The 18,650-nt window shown below is 39.1% G+C and overlaps 1 protein-coding gene across 9 annotated transcripts in view; it reads left to right on the top strand.

The window, feature by feature from the left end:
• The window catches only part of PUS10 (pseudouridine synthase 10), a 70,167-nt gene that overhangs the window by 34,651 nt on the left and 16,866 nt on the right, over positions 1-18,650 (top strand). For 8 of the 9 annotated variants that reach the window (XM_064364153.1, XM_064364149.1, XM_064364150.1 and 5 more), the window contains exons 5-11: positions 2,530-2,564; positions 6,478-6,589; positions 8,617-8,678; positions 9,007-9,052; positions 11,197-11,261; positions 12,526-12,611; positions 13,884-14,009. In XM_064364153.1, the coding sequence (XP_064220223.1) occupies positions 2,530-2,564; positions 6,478-6,589; positions 8,617-8,678; positions 9,007-9,052; positions 11,197-11,261; positions 12,526-12,611; positions 13,884-14,009 (532 nt within the window). The remainder of the gene's footprint in view (positions 1-2,529; positions 2,565-6,477; positions 6,590-8,616; positions 8,679-9,006; positions 9,053-11,196; positions 11,262-12,525; positions 12,612-13,883; positions 14,010-18,650) is intronic. The other variant, XM_064364154.1, reaches the window with a different exon arrangement.

The raw sequence follows: 18,650 nt of genomic DNA, 5'->3' as shown, positions 1-18,650 counted from the left end.
TAGCTGATCCTTCGAAGCTCAGATTGGGTGTCACTTCTGCAAGACTGAGCTGAGGATTCTTTACGTGCCCCTCCTAAGTGTATCTCTGTCTCAGCTCCCACCACTCTGTATTTTAATTATTTTCATTAGTGTTACTAATTATTAATATATTAATATTTATTATCATTTTCCCTTAGTTCATGGGTTTGCTCATGGGTAGAGACTGATTTTTTATCTCTGCTTTCTCAGTTTCAATCTCATCACATAGGCAGTACCCCCTAAATAAATTGAATGCCTTCATCTTGTGGTTTGAGAAACCCAGAGAGAGAAGTCGCCTTGTTAGTGATCACACAATAGAAGCAGAGCCTGCCTTTTTTTTTTTTTTTTTTTTTTTCTGAGACACAGTTTCACTCTTGTTGCCCAGGCTGGAGTGCAATGGCCCGATCTCAGTTCACTGCAACTTCTGCCTCCCGGGTTCAAGTGACTCTTGCCTCAGCCTCCCAAGTAGCTGGGATTACAGGCATGTGTCACCATGCCTGGATAATTTTGTAGCCTTAGTAGAGAAAGGGTTTCTCCATGTTGGTCAGGCTGGTCTCGAACTCCCGACCTCAGGTGGGTGAGATGTGCAGAGATGTGAGAGTGTAGAGATGCCTGAGTGCAGCCGCAAATTGGGTGGAACTCTGGGGACTGCCTGCCTCTCCGTGTTTTCCCCACAGCAGAGGCCCAGCCCCAGTCAACCCCGCACAAAGGAATCCCACACCTTCAGGACCGGCACCACAAGTCCTGGCTGCGCCCTTGGCTGGGTGCTCGTGGGCTCCTGAGATGCGTTGAGGAGCGAGGTTGAGACCGGGACAGAGGTTATGGGACTTAGAGCAGGTCCTGGTCGGCCATGCAAGGGCAGAGGTGGCACCGTCGGCTGCCTCGGGGACATGGAGGGCAGGGGTCCCACCACAGCCACTGCTGCTCCCACAACCCCTCCTGCTGCTACCGCCCACACCTCCCCGCTGCAGCAAGCATGATGGCAGCGGCCACTCTGGAGAGTCCACGCTGCCATCACTGGGAACAAGTTGTGCCTAGCTAGCAATTAATGTATTCCACTTGGCTCACGTCTGAAAGAATTAATGCAGCTAATCTTTCCAAGTGATCATCAGTCTTTAGGAGTCTATGGAGTGCCCTGCTGTTCACTTGAAGGAAGTCCTGTTAGTTTAGAAGGACAGGGCTCTACAGCATATACATAAATTAAGCCGTGTCCTGAAGTGGATGTGAATGATAATCATTGACCTTTTTTTGTGACACATAGAGACAGAAACTACATATGGTATTTTACTGACTTATACAATGTTTCTGTCATGTTTACAAAATGCTGTGTGCTGTGAGGGACATACCATTACCTTTCTTTTTTTGTTTGTTTGTTTTTTATTTTTATTTTTATTTTTTTTCAAGACGGGGTTTCACCATGTTGGTCAGGCTGGTCTTGAACTCCCGACCTCAGGTGATCCGCCCGCCTTGGCCTCCAAAGTGCTTGGATTACAGGCGTGAGCCACGACGCCCAGCCTACCATTACCTTTCTTTAAGGTGAAGCTGTGGGAGTCTAACAGGAAACAGAAATCTCAGTGTCAGTCACTTACTATGCAAAGCATTTGGCATAAATTTCATTTAATCCGGGCCAGGAGCAGTGGTTCACGCAGGTAATCCTAGCACTTTGGGAGGCCAAGGCAGGTGGATCACTTGAGGTCAGGAGTTCAGAGACCAGCCTGGCCAACATGGCGAAACCCTGTTACTACCAAAAATAAAATTGCCGGGCATGGTGGCTCACACCTGTAATCCCCACACTTTGGAAGGCCGAGGCGGGCGGATCACGAGGTCAGGAGTTTGAGACCAGCCTGACCAACATAGCGAAACCCCGTCTTTACTAAAAAAAAATACAAAAATTAGTTGGGTGTGGTGGTGCGTGTCTGTAGTCCTAGCTACTCAGAAGGCTGAGGCAGGAGAATTGCTTGAATCAGGGAGGTGGAGGTTGCAGTGAGCCGAGATCGCACCATTACACTTCAGCCTGGGCGACAGAGTGAGACTCCTCCGTCTTCAAAAAAAAAAAAAAGTACAAAAATTAGCTCAGCGTGGTGGTGGGCCCCTGTAATTCCAGCTACTTGGGAGACTGAAGGAGGAGAATCACTTGAACCTGGGAAGAGATGTTGCGATGAGCTGAGATCCTGCAGCTACACTCCAGCTTGGGCGACAGAGTGAGACTCCATCTCAAAAAAAAAAAAGAAGAAGAAGAAGAAAAAGAAACACTCATGCCTCATTAATGAGAAATAGAAATCTGTAGGGAGGAGAGGGATACCCCTGTTGAATTCCTAGGCCACAGTAAAATCTTACCGCATTTCTGGTTTTAAATGAGACTGAGGTCACTGGTAAATTTCTGAATACTAACTCATCCCCTAAAAACGGGAGTTTGATTAGCAAATTAGTTAAGCACTTCAGTAATGATATTGAGACTAAATTTCATGTTTCCTCCTTTTCTCTTTCTGGGTGTGACTAAATTGCCTACAGCATGCTGCATGGTTGCTGGTAAAACAGGAAATGGGGTAAGTAATTTAGGTAGGGATTTTTTACTACCATTTAAATACAACCTGGTTCTTAAAGTACTTTTACTACTACAATCTCTATTTTTAGAGTGCATTCACTAGCTACTAGAGAAATTAGCACAAAGAACCAATTTTTGTTGTATAAATTTAGGGTATCAACCTTGTTTCATTAGTTTATTTGCATTGCATATTAGTTTATTAAAACTGATTCATTTTTTATGTATTTTAACATGAATGTAAATACACGTTTTATATGCATTAGGCACTTATATAATATAGTTTGGGCTTTTTTTAAAAAAAATAAATTTTATTTATTATTATTATTATTTTTCAAGACAGAGTCTTGCTCCGTCACCCAGGCTGGAATGCAGGGGTGTGATCTCAGCTCACTGCAACCTCCACCTCCCTGGTTCAAGCAGTTCTCCTGCCTTGGCCTTGCGAGTAACTGGGATTACAGGAGTCTGCCACCACACCTAGCTGATTTTTTTATTTTTAGTAGAGATGGGGTTTCACCATGTTGTCCAGGCTGGTCTTGAACTCTTGACCTCAAGTGATCCACCTGCCTCGGCCTCCCAAAGTGCTGGGATTACAGGCGTGAGTCACCATACCCAGCCTAAAAATACATTTTATATTGGTCTTAGAAACTAAACTCTAAAACTATGTCATAAAAGATAAAAAGTAAATAACTGGCAGAACAACAGTGAGTTTACACATAGATAAGACATAGAAAACATAGATTCACAATCCTTTATCTGAAACCCCTGGAGGCCAAAAATATTTTGAAATATAGAATTTTTGGATTTGTAAAATATGTTGTTAAAGACCATATATACCATATCCTTCCCCATAGGCTCTGGGGTGGTACTACATAATCAAACATATTAATATTTCTGCGACAAAACATGAATATTCACAGTAAGTTTGATAAAGTCTCTAAATCGCCTCCTTCAAGTCAGGATTTGATTGTCAACTGAGTTTAAAAATTTTTTTTTAATTCTCCAGAACATTTTGGAGTTTGAAACTAAAAATTCTCTACCAGTATAAAAAAGGGCCATGTCACTGTTGGAGGTACCTGTATGCTCTGGAGAGAAAACTCCAGGAAGAAGTACAAATTTCTATTTTAGAATTTCAGACTTGGTTATGTGACTTACATAAAAATAATTTGGCTTTTTTGTTTGTTTTGCGTTGTATATCTGCATTTAAAAAAGGGTAATAACTACATACGGTTTGGGGATTTTGTTAGGTTTTATTAAATTAGTCTCAAATGCTTTAGATTCTGGGGCAATAATAAAACTTGATCCTATGTTTTCAGAAATTTGCTAGCATAGTCAGAGCTTGCTTTTTTCTAAATGTTTTCAATTTATATCCATGTTGCTTATGAGTTACTCTTTTTCTTTTCTTTTTTCTTTCTTTTTTTGAGATATAGTTTTGCTCTTGTTGCCCAGGCTGGAGTGCAGTCGTGCAATCTCAGCTAACTGCAACCTCCACCTCCTAGGTTCAAGTGATTCTCCTGCCTCAGCCTCCCAAGTAGCTCAGGATTACAGATGCACGCCATCATGCCTAGCTAATTTTTTTGTGTTTTTAGTAGAGACAGGGTTTACCATGTTGGCCAGGCTGGTCTTGAACTCCTGACCTCAGGTGATCATCTGCCTCAGCTTCCCAAAGTGCTGGGATTACAGGCATGAGCCACCCCTCTTGGCCTGTTATTATTTCTTATCAAAGGATTTTAAACTAAGTTTAGTTCTTCCAAAAGATTCTGATTGATACAGGGATAATGGAACAGAAAAAGATAAAGGTCATTGGTTTTTTCTTCAGTGTCCCTAGTTCATTCTGGGTTGAAAAGTTTGTAGAGAAATTGCTTTAGAGAATTTACAAAAAAAAAATTAATTGCGTTGCATATGCTGGTTCATCTTTTCTCTAGAATGGTTGTTGTATTGTATCTACAGCAAAAGTGATTGCAACTGGCATTCTCATAAGTACTTATCTGGCAGAGAAGAGAAAGAGAAATGGTTACTAAGTATGAAATGGGGGCTGAATTTACCTTAAAGAGTACTAGTCCCTCTAAAGGACAATCAGGTATATGCTAGGGACTTCTGTGAAAATATTTACACCAAATTGTATTAGGAAAGTTATTAGCCCCATTTAACTTTCAGGATTGGAAATCTGATATTTTAAGTATTATATTTTCCTTATATATAAGGATTTCCAAGCTGTCCATTAATGCTTTCCTCTGGCTCTATAATCTGGAGGGAAAAAGTACCTATAGTTGAAGTTTTTAAACTAGACTAAAATGCACTAAATATGTGTCAAAGACTGTGAAGGATTTAAAACACCAGTTTTCTTAAATACATAATGAGTAATGTTTTAACTCACTTTTGGAATTGGCTTTTGTAGCAACCCTTTGGACTTTCCAGAAATCTAAACAATTTTAAAAATAGTTTCCATTCTTGTGTTTTCTATTTCAACTTTTTATTCTTTAAAATGTATTTTCATATATTATTTACTTTTAACTGTGATAATATTTTGTGCAAATATTGTTAAATAGTTGGATTGTTGACACAATATCAGGATAGTCTTTAAAAATACCTAAAATGTTTCTGATATTCAGAGAATTATGAACAGTTTATGAAGCTAAAACACTTAGTATTTTAATAAGTTCTTGAATGTAGAGAAATAATTTGATTATTTGTCAGATGTAGAGTTTATCTGGCTATTTCATTGTTAAATCACAATTCCAAAGCATATGAAAGCACTCTCTGTAACCAGTTATATTCTCAGCTGAATACAGAATGGATAGATCAACAATTTACTTTATTTTATTTTTTGGATCAACTATTTCTTATTTTGCATTTTTTAGAGGAACGGTGGTCTTCATATTCTTTTTTTTTCTAATCAACTAAATTCAGCCATTAGCTTAACTACTTTTTTTTTTTTTTTTTTTTTTTACCTGTAGTTAGTTGTGTCTTTTGGTCTTAAATTACAGTGAATTAAATTTCAATGGATATTGCCTACAAGGAATAATTTCTATCAGTGAAAATTGGGCATTAAAAGGATGTTGCATAAGTTGGTCCTTACATCTCTTTTATTAAAAGCAGCCCTATAAATAGCCATAAGGCTGGTATGAAGTTTTAATTATTTGAATGATGTGGGCTTGTTGGTTTGTTAGTGATATCCCAGTGTTCTCAGCAGAGTAGAGTGGTTTTAATAATACCACACCGTGTTTTTCATCCCTTTTACCTCAAGTTCCTTTCTATCACAATTTTAGGTTACAAACTAAAGCTAGAATTTATAAAAGGGACTTCCCCAAACCTATTTATTGTCTCATGAGTATATTTTGGGGGAATGTCAAATTTTATTCAGATATTTATCTGATAATACATTGATGAGCATTTCAGAACATTCATACTTTAGAATTTAATATTTCTTCTTCAGCAGTAAAGTTTTTTAAAAAGTACAACTTTTATGTTGATTTCCCAAAAGTAAGCCCCATTTTCAACAAGAGGGGAAAAGTAAGCATTTTAAATGTGGATGTGATTATTGTACTACACAGTTTTATAGTTTGTGAGCAATAAACAATCATCTCTATCCCATCTTACTGTTTTCTGATGTGTAAATCCTGGAATCGGGCAATTGTAGCTCAGAAAAACCCATTAGTGTGCTTTTGACTTTGAAGCTTTAAACATTGTGTTGTATGCCATTAAAAAAGTAGTTCCATGATTCCACTAGAGTATAAGATTCACAAAGTGAGGAATTTTTATCTGTTTTGTTCTCTGCTTTCTATTTAATGTGCAGAATAGTGCCTGGTACATGCTAGGCACTGAATCAGTATTTTTTAAATAATTGCATAAATTCTTGCCTTTAATAGAAAAAGTGAAGTTTTTCATGTCAGTGAATTAACTTTTATGTTATTCAGAAAGCAGAGTCTGTCGCTGGGAAGAGATGATATAGTTCAGCTAAAAGAAGCCTACAAATGGATAACTCACCCCCTGTTTTCAGAGGAACTGGGTGTTCCCATTGATGGAAAGGTATTGGGTCAACAGCATTGCTAATTTTATTCTCTGATTTTACTAGTTTTACTTCATTATATGGCAGGGTTTTCGTTAGCCAAAAGGATCTTCTTTTTAAATAATCCAGTGAAGGATTTTTAAGCTTTTAAAATGTTAAATTCTAATAATCTTAAATTGAAGTCAAAGCATATTCTTTTTTTTTCCCCCGAAGACTTCTTTGTGACCTAAGACATTTATGAGGGTACCAGGTGCCCTAATTGACCTTAAAAGGTTACAAATGAATATTTGCCTTTAATGTATTTATAGTTCATTTGGAGGAACAGACTTGTTACAAAGCAGTATATAAATAACTGCAAGCAAATTAGAGTCAACTCTGGAGTATTTAATTTTGGTTTATCTGTGGCTAATCTTATTTTCAAATGCATGGATAGAAACTATTCAACTACAGTGAGTATGAGCTCAATCCTACCTTGTTGGTATCTCAAATCCCCCTGTTTACTTTTAGGCAGTAACTGCCTTTGAAACCAGAACATTCCTCTTTTCCAGAGCAGACCTTACTTCAGTCTCTGAAATGGGTTGAATTTCAGGGAAGACACAACAGGCTTCCAGATGTGAAAACAGGAGGTCATCTTAAATTAGATTTTAATATTATGGCCTCATTGCTTCATTATTTTGCTTGAAGGAAATTCTGTGGATATCAGATACACCCCTATTCAAATAAAATCACAAAACTATCTTCTAAAGCTAAATAGTTTTTTTAAAACCATTCTGAATTATGCGATAATATATCCTTCTTTAAGAATACGCTCTGTTCTATAAACTGAATATTGAGAGAATAGAGAATAAAACTACTTCATAGTATGAAGAGGAGATGAGGTAATGAAAGTCCTTTGGAAATTAGGAAAGTCATTAATGCAAAATATTTTTACCTCAAATTTCAGTTTTGAAGCACAAATAATTTTACATGTTATGTCAGTGAGAACAGAAAATAGAAAACAAAAGATGCGATAATCTAGTAGATTCTGGTTGAGTGAAGTTTCCTGAATAAAAGGAATGCGTTGTTCATTTTAATTATTGTATAGATTAGAATAATGAGAAAAAAAAGCTATTCATTATTGTGATTCTATAGTAGCTAAGAGGTCTACTGACTATCCAATGAACTCAGTAAATATAATGACAAAATTGTAACATAGTATAACATTTTTAGCTTCCCCTCTCCACCCATATGGAATTTTGTATATTCTCCATGGAGGTAAAAGTATAAAATCATGCTTCTTTTGGTGTACAAGGATATTCACGGTAGCATTTTTTGTTACAAAAAATTTTCTACAGCTGAAATGTCTGACAGTCCCTAGAGCTGAAAAGATTTCCATGATATTAAACAAAGCAATTTTCTAAAAGCATGTCTTAAAAAATAACACATATACATTTATATTCACAAAAATGCCTGGAAAGAAACACCAAATTGTTAATGGTTCTACTTCAGTGGAATGGGATTGGAAAACCATTTCAGCATTTGATGATTTTATAATTTATGTATATCATTTTTGTAATAAAACAAAAAAAATTAAGATCTGCTTTTAAAACTCAAATGCTTTAAGATGTTTGAGCACTTTAAAAAAGAAGTTTCATACAGTTTTTAGGAATGTGAATAGTGTGTTTTTTGCCTTGCTAATAATTCGAATCTTAGTATTGGCAGAATAATTCTTCATTTCTTTCCTTTATTATTTATTTTCAATTCTGTAAATTCTCATTCACCTTCACACCTAATTTACACATTTATCCAAAAAGTATACAAATTTATTTTAAAACTTTTGGTAGGATCACTAACGACTGAGTTTTAGAAGTTAAAAACAAAAAAAACAAAAAACAATTTCCTTTACAGCTGCCCTATGAACAAGTTGATTTGAGAGCAGTAGTATTTCCAGTTTTTCTGGTCATTCTTTTCTGAGCCAGTCTTTGAGAGTTAATTTCTATTTCCATTCATAAGTTGTTAGATGTTAGTTTCCTTTTGCTCATTTTTAAACTGTCTTTATAATTTTTAGAGCTTGTTTGAAGTGAGTGTGGTCTTTGCTCACCCAGAAACAGTTGAGGATTGCCACTTCCTGTAAGTTGCCATGTAAACAACGTCAATTGTGTAAAATTGTTAATGCTGTTTGGTTTTCATGAAAATAGTATTTTTGCTTCTCTTCCTAATAAGCATTTTAGAACTTGTTATGTCTTAGTAGGTTTAAAATGTGCCCTCAAAAAAAATAAAGTAAAATGTGCCCTCAAACATAGGTTCCTTGGCAAACCAATGTAGTTCATACAGGGACTCATTTTGTCTGCTCCTGATGACCTGAGTTTAGCAGCCATTTTGTATAAAATATATTTGAATTATATCCACCCCAAAATAAACTCAATAACCTTTTATATTAACTTGAATTTTATTTTAGAGCTGCGAAATGCCCAGATTGTTTTAAGCCAGCCAAAAACAAACAGGTAAGGAAGGGTTCCCACTTCTTACTCTTGAGTGAGTTTTGTCTGAGCTGAATATTCAAATTTCCAACAAAAAGGATATGTATTAGAAACATGGCAACTCTATTATGCTAAGAATCAGTCTAAATATTTCCATTTGCTACATTTTTTTTTTTTTTTCAATTTTTTCAACGTTCACCTCTGGCTAGCACATAAACATCCTCATGTTTATGTCAGTGTCTAGATTGTTCCCTGACAAGGTTAAATTTAGAATGAGTGTTTCAGTGATGTTACTATTACTCATTAAATTCGATGTTTAGATTTTAATCCCCCAAATTACATCATCTGGGAAAATCCATGTTAAGTATCGGCAGCATTCCAAACTTTCAGCTAACATCCATTTTGTAGAAATTGATGTTTAGAATATATAAAGTAAGTTATTTTGTTTAGGACAGTCCTGAATTAACATGGCCTCTTTCGGCTACATTTGCAAAAAAAAGCATTTTATTAAAATTCTTCTTTATCATCTTAATGTTAGCTGATCTTCATGTTAATGATCAAATTAGTTAACATACACTTTTAGCTCATATCATGTCAGGATAGAATGATGTAGTGCAATATTAGTAATCTTTCATGCCCCAGTTTCGTAGGTGGTTTCATAAACAGACTCAGGCATTCTTACAGTTTTACTGACATTCATTTTGTTGTTGTGATTGTTAAAAAGAACATAAGTTCATTGTCACATATACATCTGTTGGTTTTGCCTCTTGCTTTGACTAATTGCTGGGCCTTTTAGAACTGGGGGAAAAAGATTGTAATATTTGCCGAATGCCCTGTGCAGAAATAATTAGAAATGCAGACTGAGCCTAAAGCAGGAGCTCCCTACTTTTCTCATGTCATGGTACATCTAGAACATTACCATGTTTGTTCAGCACCCTGAGGTTAATAGATGGAGTTGCTTCAGATTGGCAGCACCAGGCCTGGGGTTTCCACTGTCTGAGGCCCTGCTCAACAGCCCTTGTGAACTAAAGAAATCAACATCTTGGCACAACCATAGTCCACTGCTTTGCCATGCCAGTGGGGAAGCTCTGTCCAGATAACCTGTAAGATGTATCTATATTGAAGATCTAGTTTTATTTTATTTACCCTTGAGGAAATATAATAATAGGCATCAAGTAATAGGATAAGGAGATTTTTGTTAAAGCATCATAGACACCACACCATTTGGCCAGTGGAGGTTGTAGAGTCTCAAGTATAATTTTCTTGCCTCTTGGCTGGGAGCAAATTGAATGACCTTTTGAGATTTTTTTTCAGGTCTAAGATTTCATATCTTATTAATTAGGCACTAAATTTTCAGTTGTAACCCTATGGTATCTTGTAGAATGCCATAGTGTTCCCTAGAATATGGTTTTGAAAAAAATCATTCCTTTTACTGGTGATAAACTGTTGTTGAGCTGCCTACATTGTAATCCTTTTCAGTCAAATGCAGTTTCTCATAATGGAAGAAATAATTGTAATTTATCATAGTAAGCCATGTATATATGTGCTAATTGGTTCTAGTATGTCTACTGTACAGTTTCACTTTTCTTATCTTAAAAAACCCAAGTGGAACATTTGTTGTAGATGCCCTTCTGTTCAGTACAGTGGATTTGCTTACTTTGTGGCTGGTGATTGCTACTGAGTTGCTAGATGCCAGGGCAGGCAGGTTGGCTCTGCTTTACCCCTTACTCTGGCAGCCAACTCCTAAATTACATACTGTAGCCTCTGAAGGGACGTAGGAAAGAAAAGGTAGCTGAATCAATCTAAATTCCTCTAGAGGTCAAGGGGAAAAAAATTAAATCACATTTCCTGCAGTGTCATCATTTTTTGTATTTGAATTATACCATAATTTGAGGGAAGTGGGACAGTGTAGTGAAGGAGACCTCTTCTGCTAGATCTGCCTGTTATTATAGACATAGACCAGATTGAAGAGAAGGTTGCAGAGGTATGCCAGTTGGAGAACTGACAGGAATGCTTAAGTTTTATTTATTTTCTTGAAATGCTTAAGTATTTCACCCTGTTAAGTATATGAAATGATACAATTTCTCCAACCATGTTCTGTGTTTTACCTCTGACATTTTCTTGTCTGGATAGTAAAATGTCTTTTCTTCTCATTTTACCCTATATAGTCTGTATTCACTAGAATGGCAGTTATGAAAGCCTTGAATAAGATAAAAGAAGAGGATTTCCTTAAGTAAGTAGAAGTATAGAAACAATGAAGCATGATGATATTTTAGAATAAAGGGAATGTTAGAAATAAGCTGGATTACCCTGAAACAAGACGGTGTATTTCAGGGGCCAGAACTGTGTCTTAGTCATTGTTCTCTCTCCAGCCCCTGGTGCAGTATCTGGCATGTAGTGGTGTTCGGTAAATATTTGTCAAATTCATATTTGAATTTATGAATCGAGTCGAACTTTTAAAAATTTATGTATTTATTTATGGTTTTGAGATGGAATTTTACCTTTGTTTCCCAGGCTGGAGTGCAGTGGAGCAATCTCGGCTCACTGCAACCTCCACCTCCTGGGTTCTAGTGATTCTCCTGCTTTAGCCTCCCAAGTAGCTGCTATTATAGGTGCGTGCTACTACTCACTGGCTAATTTTTTGTATTTTTAGTAGAGACGGGGTTTTGCCATGTTGACCAGGCTGGTCTTGAACTCCTGACCTCAGGTGATCCACCTGCCTCAGCCTCGCAAAGTGCTGGGATTACAGGTGTGAGCCATCACCCCCGGCCAAATCAAGTCTAACTTCTTTATTTAGATAAAGAGGGTATTGGTATCCAAAGAGGGAGTTGACTTGCCTAAGCTAGTAAGAGAGTGGATCTGGAGCCAGATTTCTTGACATTCTAGCCCAACCTTAGTCCTGTATTTCCTAGTATCGTTCATCTCCAGAAGGGGCAGAGGAAGGCTCATGAGTTTCCTCACTTGTTAAAATATGCTAAAATAAAACAAATGCAGTAAACCCTACATTTTAATTCTCGGTACATTCATTTTATTAAATAAAATATTACTGTAGTTTTCTTTCCAGAAGATCCTTCAATACATTTTAAACAATGATGTGATAAAGAGGGTAGAGTCAGCAGTAAACTGCAGGTGACCATGGACAGCAAAATGGTTAAATGAGCCTGAAGGGGCTTCCTCTTCTTATGTATGGATTTTTCCCTCAAATCTTGAGGCTTTTGGAAAGCATTAGGTTGGTGCAAAAGTAATTGCGGTTTTTGCCTAGGAAGATAAGGCCTCCTGAGGGTGAAAGGTAGCAGCAGAGTCCTTATGTACTTAACTGCCACTCTCATATGTTAAAAGTGGTATTCCACAGGCCTGCAAGACCTGTATTGTTCCGAAACTAAAAGTTAGCGGGAGACGTGGGCTCTGTGCGTGTCTCAGACAATGCTGATTCATCTAAGTTTTGTGATTCAATATTATGTCTGGAAAATAGCTATAACATTTATTTTGTTTTTCAGGCAGTTTCCTTGTCCTCCAGACTCACCAAAGGCTACATGCGCTGTTCTTGAAATTGAATGTGCTCATGGTGCTGTTTTTGTGGCTGGTAAAATATTTAGTCTAGAATATACATACACTGTGAACGTACTCTCCTTTCTGATAATTCCACTGACTCCTGTTCTAGTTTCTTCTTGTTGTTGTTATTAGATTCTAGTAAGTTTACTCTCTTGAGAAGTAGCATTGATAGTCAAGCTTATCTGAGGTTTTGTGGGCATTCTAAAGACTCACTTAGGAGATCAGTTATTTTAAATGCCATGCCAAAGAAAAATGGCACGTCCTAGGTTTTAATAGTTTTCATCAGAGATAGCCAAACAGAAATATGGGTAGATGCGGAGACCCAAAACTGGTTTGGAGAAAAATAGCAGGACAGAGGTTATTTTATAACATAAAAGCAAACTTGAAAAAACAATTTATTATTTCCAAAATGACTAAACACTTGGCTTCCACTGGAAAGAAATTGTTCATTGACTTTCCCAAAAGGTAATCTGGCAGACAAAGTTTTGTTTGAAAGTTACAACTGTTTTATAGCAATAGCTGAAGTGAAATTGCTCTTCAGCCTTGACTATAATATCCTATCTTAGGGCAATGAAAGCTACCTGCCTTAACTGTAGCTTTATCCATCAGGCATAAAAGCAAGTTTGCGGTCGGGTGCGGTGGCTCACGCCTGTAATCCCAGCACTTTGGGAGGCCGAGGCGGGTGGATCACGAGGTCAAGAGATTGAGACCATCCTGGTCAACATGGTGAAACTCCATCTCTACTAAACATATAAAAAATTAGCCGAGCATGGTGGTGCGTGCCTGTAGTCCCAGCTACTTGGGAGGCTGAGGCAGGAGAATTGCTTGAACCCAGGAGGTGGAGGTTGCAGTGAGCCGAGATCGTGCCATTGCACTCCAGCCTGAGTAACAAGAGTGAAACTCCGTCTCAAAAAAAAAAAAAAAAAAAAGCAAGTTTGCTTGTGTGTGTGTGTTTTTTTAATCCTTGGTGCATTCATAAGATTATATAACTTGTTCAGTCAGCCAATCAAATTAAATATATTGAGTATTCCTTTCAAATTCATTTGATGCACCATTCATGTCATACATTTACCCATCTGTTCTATTGTTACTTTAAACCTTGCTGTTTAATTATCTACATGTCTATGTGCCAGGTCTCCAAATTGGATTGTTAGTTAGGTAAAGGATAGGCCTTGTTTTATATCTTAGCCCTTAGGATATGGGCTTTTATTTATTTACTCCTTAAATAGTTATTGCTTCTCCTTTTATTACATTATGTTAATCACTCCATTCCATCCAGGCTACCTGATTCTTTATTTCTCAGGGAGATATAATAAATACTCCAGGAATCTACCACAAACTCCTTGGATAATTGATGGAGAAAGGAAGCTGGAATCTTCAGTGGAAGAATTAATTTCAGATCATCTGTTGACAGTGTTCAAAGCAGAGAGTAAGTGTTACAATCTTCATACTTTATTTCTTTTTTTTGAGATAGGGGCTTGCTGTATCAACAAGGCTAGAGTGCAGTAGCATGATCACAGCTCACTGCAGCCTTGACCTCCTGGGCTCAAACAATTTGCCTGCCTTGGCTTCCCAAAGTCCTGGGATTATAGGCATGAGCCACCCCACCTGACCTAATCTTCATATTTTATTGTCTTTTTTTTTTTTTTTTTTTTTTTTTGAGAGAGAGAGGGTCTTACCCTGTCACCCAGGCTGGAGTGCAGCCTCAACTTCCCAGGCTCAATCAATCCTCCCATTTCAGTCTCCTGAGTAGCTGGGACCACAGGTATGCACCACCATGCTTGGTTATGTTTCAATATCTTTTTAGAGTTGGGGGTCTCACTACATTGCCCAGGCCGGTCTCCAACTCCTGGGCTCAAGTGATCCTCCTGCCTGGGCTTCCCAAAGTGCTGGGATTACAGGCATGAGTCACTGCACCTGGCCATATATTTAATACACTGACATTCATGAATAGATATCTTAGGGATGGCAGGAAAGATTTCTATATTTTGTTCATCACTACCAAGTCTGGGCCTCTTGGCCATAGGCTTCCTGTGAACAGGGATCATCATGTCCTGGGTGCTGTTGGTCTGGGCTGGATTTCAGCCAAGGCACTTGAGAATATCTGCCTGTCCTCTCTCAAGATGACTGCTCTGCCGGGTGCAGTGGCACGTGCCTGCAATCGCAGCACTTTGGGAGGCCAAGGCGGGTGGATCACTTGCAGCCAGGAATTCAAGACCAGCCTGGGCAACATGGTGAGATCATATATATCTACTAAAAATATGAAAATTAGCCAGGGCATGGTGGCGCGCACCTATAGTCTCAGAGACTACTCGGGAGGCTGAGGCACGAATCGCTTGAACCCAGGAGGCAGAAGTTGCAATGAGCCGAGATCGCACCACTGCACTCCAGCCTGGGTGAAAGAGTGAGACTCTGCCTAAAAAATAATAAATTAAGAAATAAAATGACTGTTCTCTCCTGGGGAAATAACAAAACAACTGAAACTACAAAACAACTGAAACTACTTTAAATGAATGCACCTAAGCCCTGACCCTGGTACACCTCAGCCTTGGCCTCTTTGGGGGAATATGAGGAAATTAAAACACATCTTCAACATCCAGTGCTTCCTCAAGAGTAATCACTGCAAGTGTTTGGCTTCTGTCTTAACCTATAAAGTGTCCTGGAATAAAGTTCAGCCTTAGAGAAAGTAAATCAACAGGAACCATTTTACAAAGACTGAATAGCAGCTGTATTGTTTTTGAATTTAGGTATTGATGAGCCTAGGTTTGTGAGATGAGTCAGGTCCCGTCAGGTTTATGTTTTCCTTGTCTCGACAGGCCTGTCAGGTCAAAGGCAGCATAAAGTCCTGTGATTTTAATCACAGGAAATTGTGTTACACATCAGGAAAAACTACAGGGCATGAATGCTGTTACTCTTTGGAATGAGACTCCTAGCATAATTAGAAAACCTTTTTTTTTTTTTTTGAGACAAAGTCTTACTTTGTTGACCAGGCTATAGTGCAGTAGCGTGATCATGGCTCACTGAAGCCTTGACCTCCTGGGCTCAAGCAATCCTCCTGTCCTTAGCCTCTCATGTAGCTGGGACTACAGACATGTGCCACCATGTCTGGTTAATTTTTTTGTATTTTTTGTGGAGATAGAGTTTTGCTATGTTGCCAAGGCTAGTCTCAAACTCCTGAGCTCAAGCAATCCACCCACCTTGGCCTCCCAAAGTGCTGAGATTACAGGCGTGAGCCACCACGCTCAGCCAGAAAACCTTTTTTTTTTTTTTTGAGACGGAGTTTCGCTCTTGTTACCCAGGTTGGAGCACAATGGCGCGATCTCAGCTCACCGCAACCTCCGCCTCCTGGGTTCAGGCAATTCTCCTGCCTCAGCCTCCTGAGTAGCTGGGATTACAGGCACGCGCTACCATGCCCAGCTAATTTTTTTTTGTATTAGTAGAGACAGGGTTTCACCATGTTGACCAGGATGGTCTCGATCTCTTGACCTCGTGATCCACCCGCCTCGGCCTCCCAAAGTGCTGGGATTACAGGCTTGAGCCACCGCGCCCGGCCCAGAAAACCTTTTTTTTGACAAAACAGCTAGAAATTCATCCTTGTCTCTGAAAGACCTTAAGATAAGCATGCTTTGATAATGACAAACACATGGTCTAGGTGAGATATGGCTGATCCTTCTGGCTCCCTCACTTGGAAGGAGGAAAGAGAAATACTTCAAACTATATCCCTGTTATAATTTGTTGCCTATCACATAGGTGGCCCTTTTTTAAGGGTCTTTAAGAATTGTTTACTGAACAGAAAAAAAAAGTATTCCAGCACCCTAATATTTTCCAAAATCTTAGCAGTAAAGACCCTGGGCTATTGCCATGAACTTTTGCCCAGTTAATTTGGTATTTACAAATGGATTATCACGTAAGACTTACGTAAGTTATGAAGGGCTGAAAATAAAGCTTTAGCACAAAAAGTTTCATTTGGATTCTTTCTGGGGCCACCTGTCACACCAAGTGTCAGGTTCTAGCCCAAGCTGGAGTGGGTGAATGAGTGGCAGGCAGCTGAAAGAACACTCAAGGAATCATAGAGAGTTTTGGACATGGCTCTATTCTCTCTCTCTGGGCACAAGCCCAGGTGCGAGCTATATATGTATAGCATCAGCAGGGTAGTTATACCTTTTACAGACAATAGTGGCTCTGAGCCAAGCACAAGTTCACATGAGTCATCACCTAATGTGCCTCACGTGGTGTGGTTACATAATGTGTGGGGTTACGCACCTGCGCACTAAACCCGCTGAGTCATGCTGTACTGGAAGGCCACCTCCATCTACTCCTGACTAAAAGTGCAGCCATTTCCCTAGGCTGAGGGTGTCCTTGACTACCTTAATTTCCTGTGAGACCTCTTGCAGGGCTGCTGTTATGTTCTGCTGATTATCCAGGATAAAGGTACAACATTGTGTTATGTTTACACAGACTGTGATGGGTACCCATCCCACACTGGTATTACCCCAGTGTTGCTCTATGCACCACAGTGCCTGGGCTGGGAGTACTACATGTTCCCCCACTAGCCAGCTCCACCCATCATAAACACTACGGGCCAGCCAGGGGGTGAGTGTGCTGTGAGTCTTGCAGCATCCTTTGTCCAAAGCTTGTGCATTGTGTTCCAGGCATCAGCCATAGGACCCCAGGTCTCCAACCATGTCCAGTTCTCTGTCCAGGATATATGTGCCAGGCCAAGCCATCTGAGCCATCTGAGCTGCTGCTGGAAGGGCAGTACAGATCCAACAGTTGAAAATATTGGTCACCTCAGCACAGGTGTGGGCCCAGTCCACAATGCAGTTGGAGCATGTGAATCCAAAGGGCTTGTGCCTGCTGAATGGCCTGCTTGGCTGCTAGAAGGTGATTTCAGCTGCATCACCCCAATCTCAGGGAAGAGGGGTGTTGTCACTTCTAAATCTCAGTATCCTGCTGGCTATATCAAGTGTCACACCAAGTGTTGGGTTCTAGCCCAAGCTGAGGACCAAGGGCAGTGGGTGGATGAGTGGCTGGTAGCTGAAAGAACACTGGAGGAATTGTAGGGAGTTTCAACATGGCTTTATATTCTCTCTGGGCGCAAGCCCCGGTGCGTGTGGTATGTACAGTGTCAGCAGGGTAGTTACACCTTTTACAGAGAATAGTGGCTCCAAGCCAGGCACTAGCTCACATGAGTGATCACCTAATGCACCTCATGTGGCATAGTTGCATAACGTATGGAGTTGTGTGCCTGTGCTCTAAACAGGCTGAGTCATGCTACACTGGAAGGCCGCCTCAGCCTACTCCTGACTAAAGCATAGCCATTTCCCTTATACCACTTTAATTCATTTCTTTAAGAAGATTCAAGAAAGTTTCAGTTCTATTTGGGCCCCAGGGAAGCCCCTGTTATCTCTAGGGCTGCTGGAACTGGCTCTCAAACAGTTGTGTTTTCCCCCTTACAATCTTTAATGAAGATGGTTTGTTGTCATTTTCCGTTTGAGTGGGGTAAATTATCCCCAAACTGAAAAGAAAGCATATTGTATGCTTGACAGCTGTAAATGTGTACTGACATAATTTATTGAGAGCCCCCCGAGAAAAAGCAGACCTTTGGGCCTCAGTGCTCACTGGCTCCCTGTCAGGGGATAAACTCTTGTTGTTTGAAATCTCTGATTAATAACATAAATTTGCTGAACCTGTGCTTCTCAGATATATTACTTATTATTATTGATTAGTGGTTCTCATCTGACAACTCTGGGAAGATGGTTCTAACTGTGGTACCCCTACATTTTAAAGTTCTATAAACTAAGCCAGTATTACATAGAGCAGTGTAGCTACCTATATAAACATCCCTTCCCCTATGTGGGATATACCAACTTCTTTCTCAGTCACTTCAGACTGGCATGTCTTATTATCTACTTGTTAACTCCCTAATGAGTAATAAATTTTGACATGCTCTCAAAAATCTGTATGTCTAAGAAATTTTATCCTAATATATTAATTCACTTATTGAATAAATATTTTCCTCATCAGTTCCCTGCTAAAAACTGGTCAATGACTAGCTACAGAATGAAGT

Source organism: Aotus nancymaae, unplaced genomic scaffold, assembly GCF_030222135.1.
Source record: "Aotus nancymaae isolate 86718 unplaced genomic scaffold, 86718_ANA_hifiasm-v0.15.2.pri h1tg000057l, whole genome shotgun sequence".
In the NCBI taxonomy this organism is placed as follows: domain Eukaryota; kingdom Metazoa; phylum Chordata; class Mammalia; order Primates; family Aotidae; genus Aotus; species Aotus nancymaae.
Note: the sequence above shows the minus strand (reverse complement) of the source record. Positions and strands in the feature narration are given on the sequence as shown.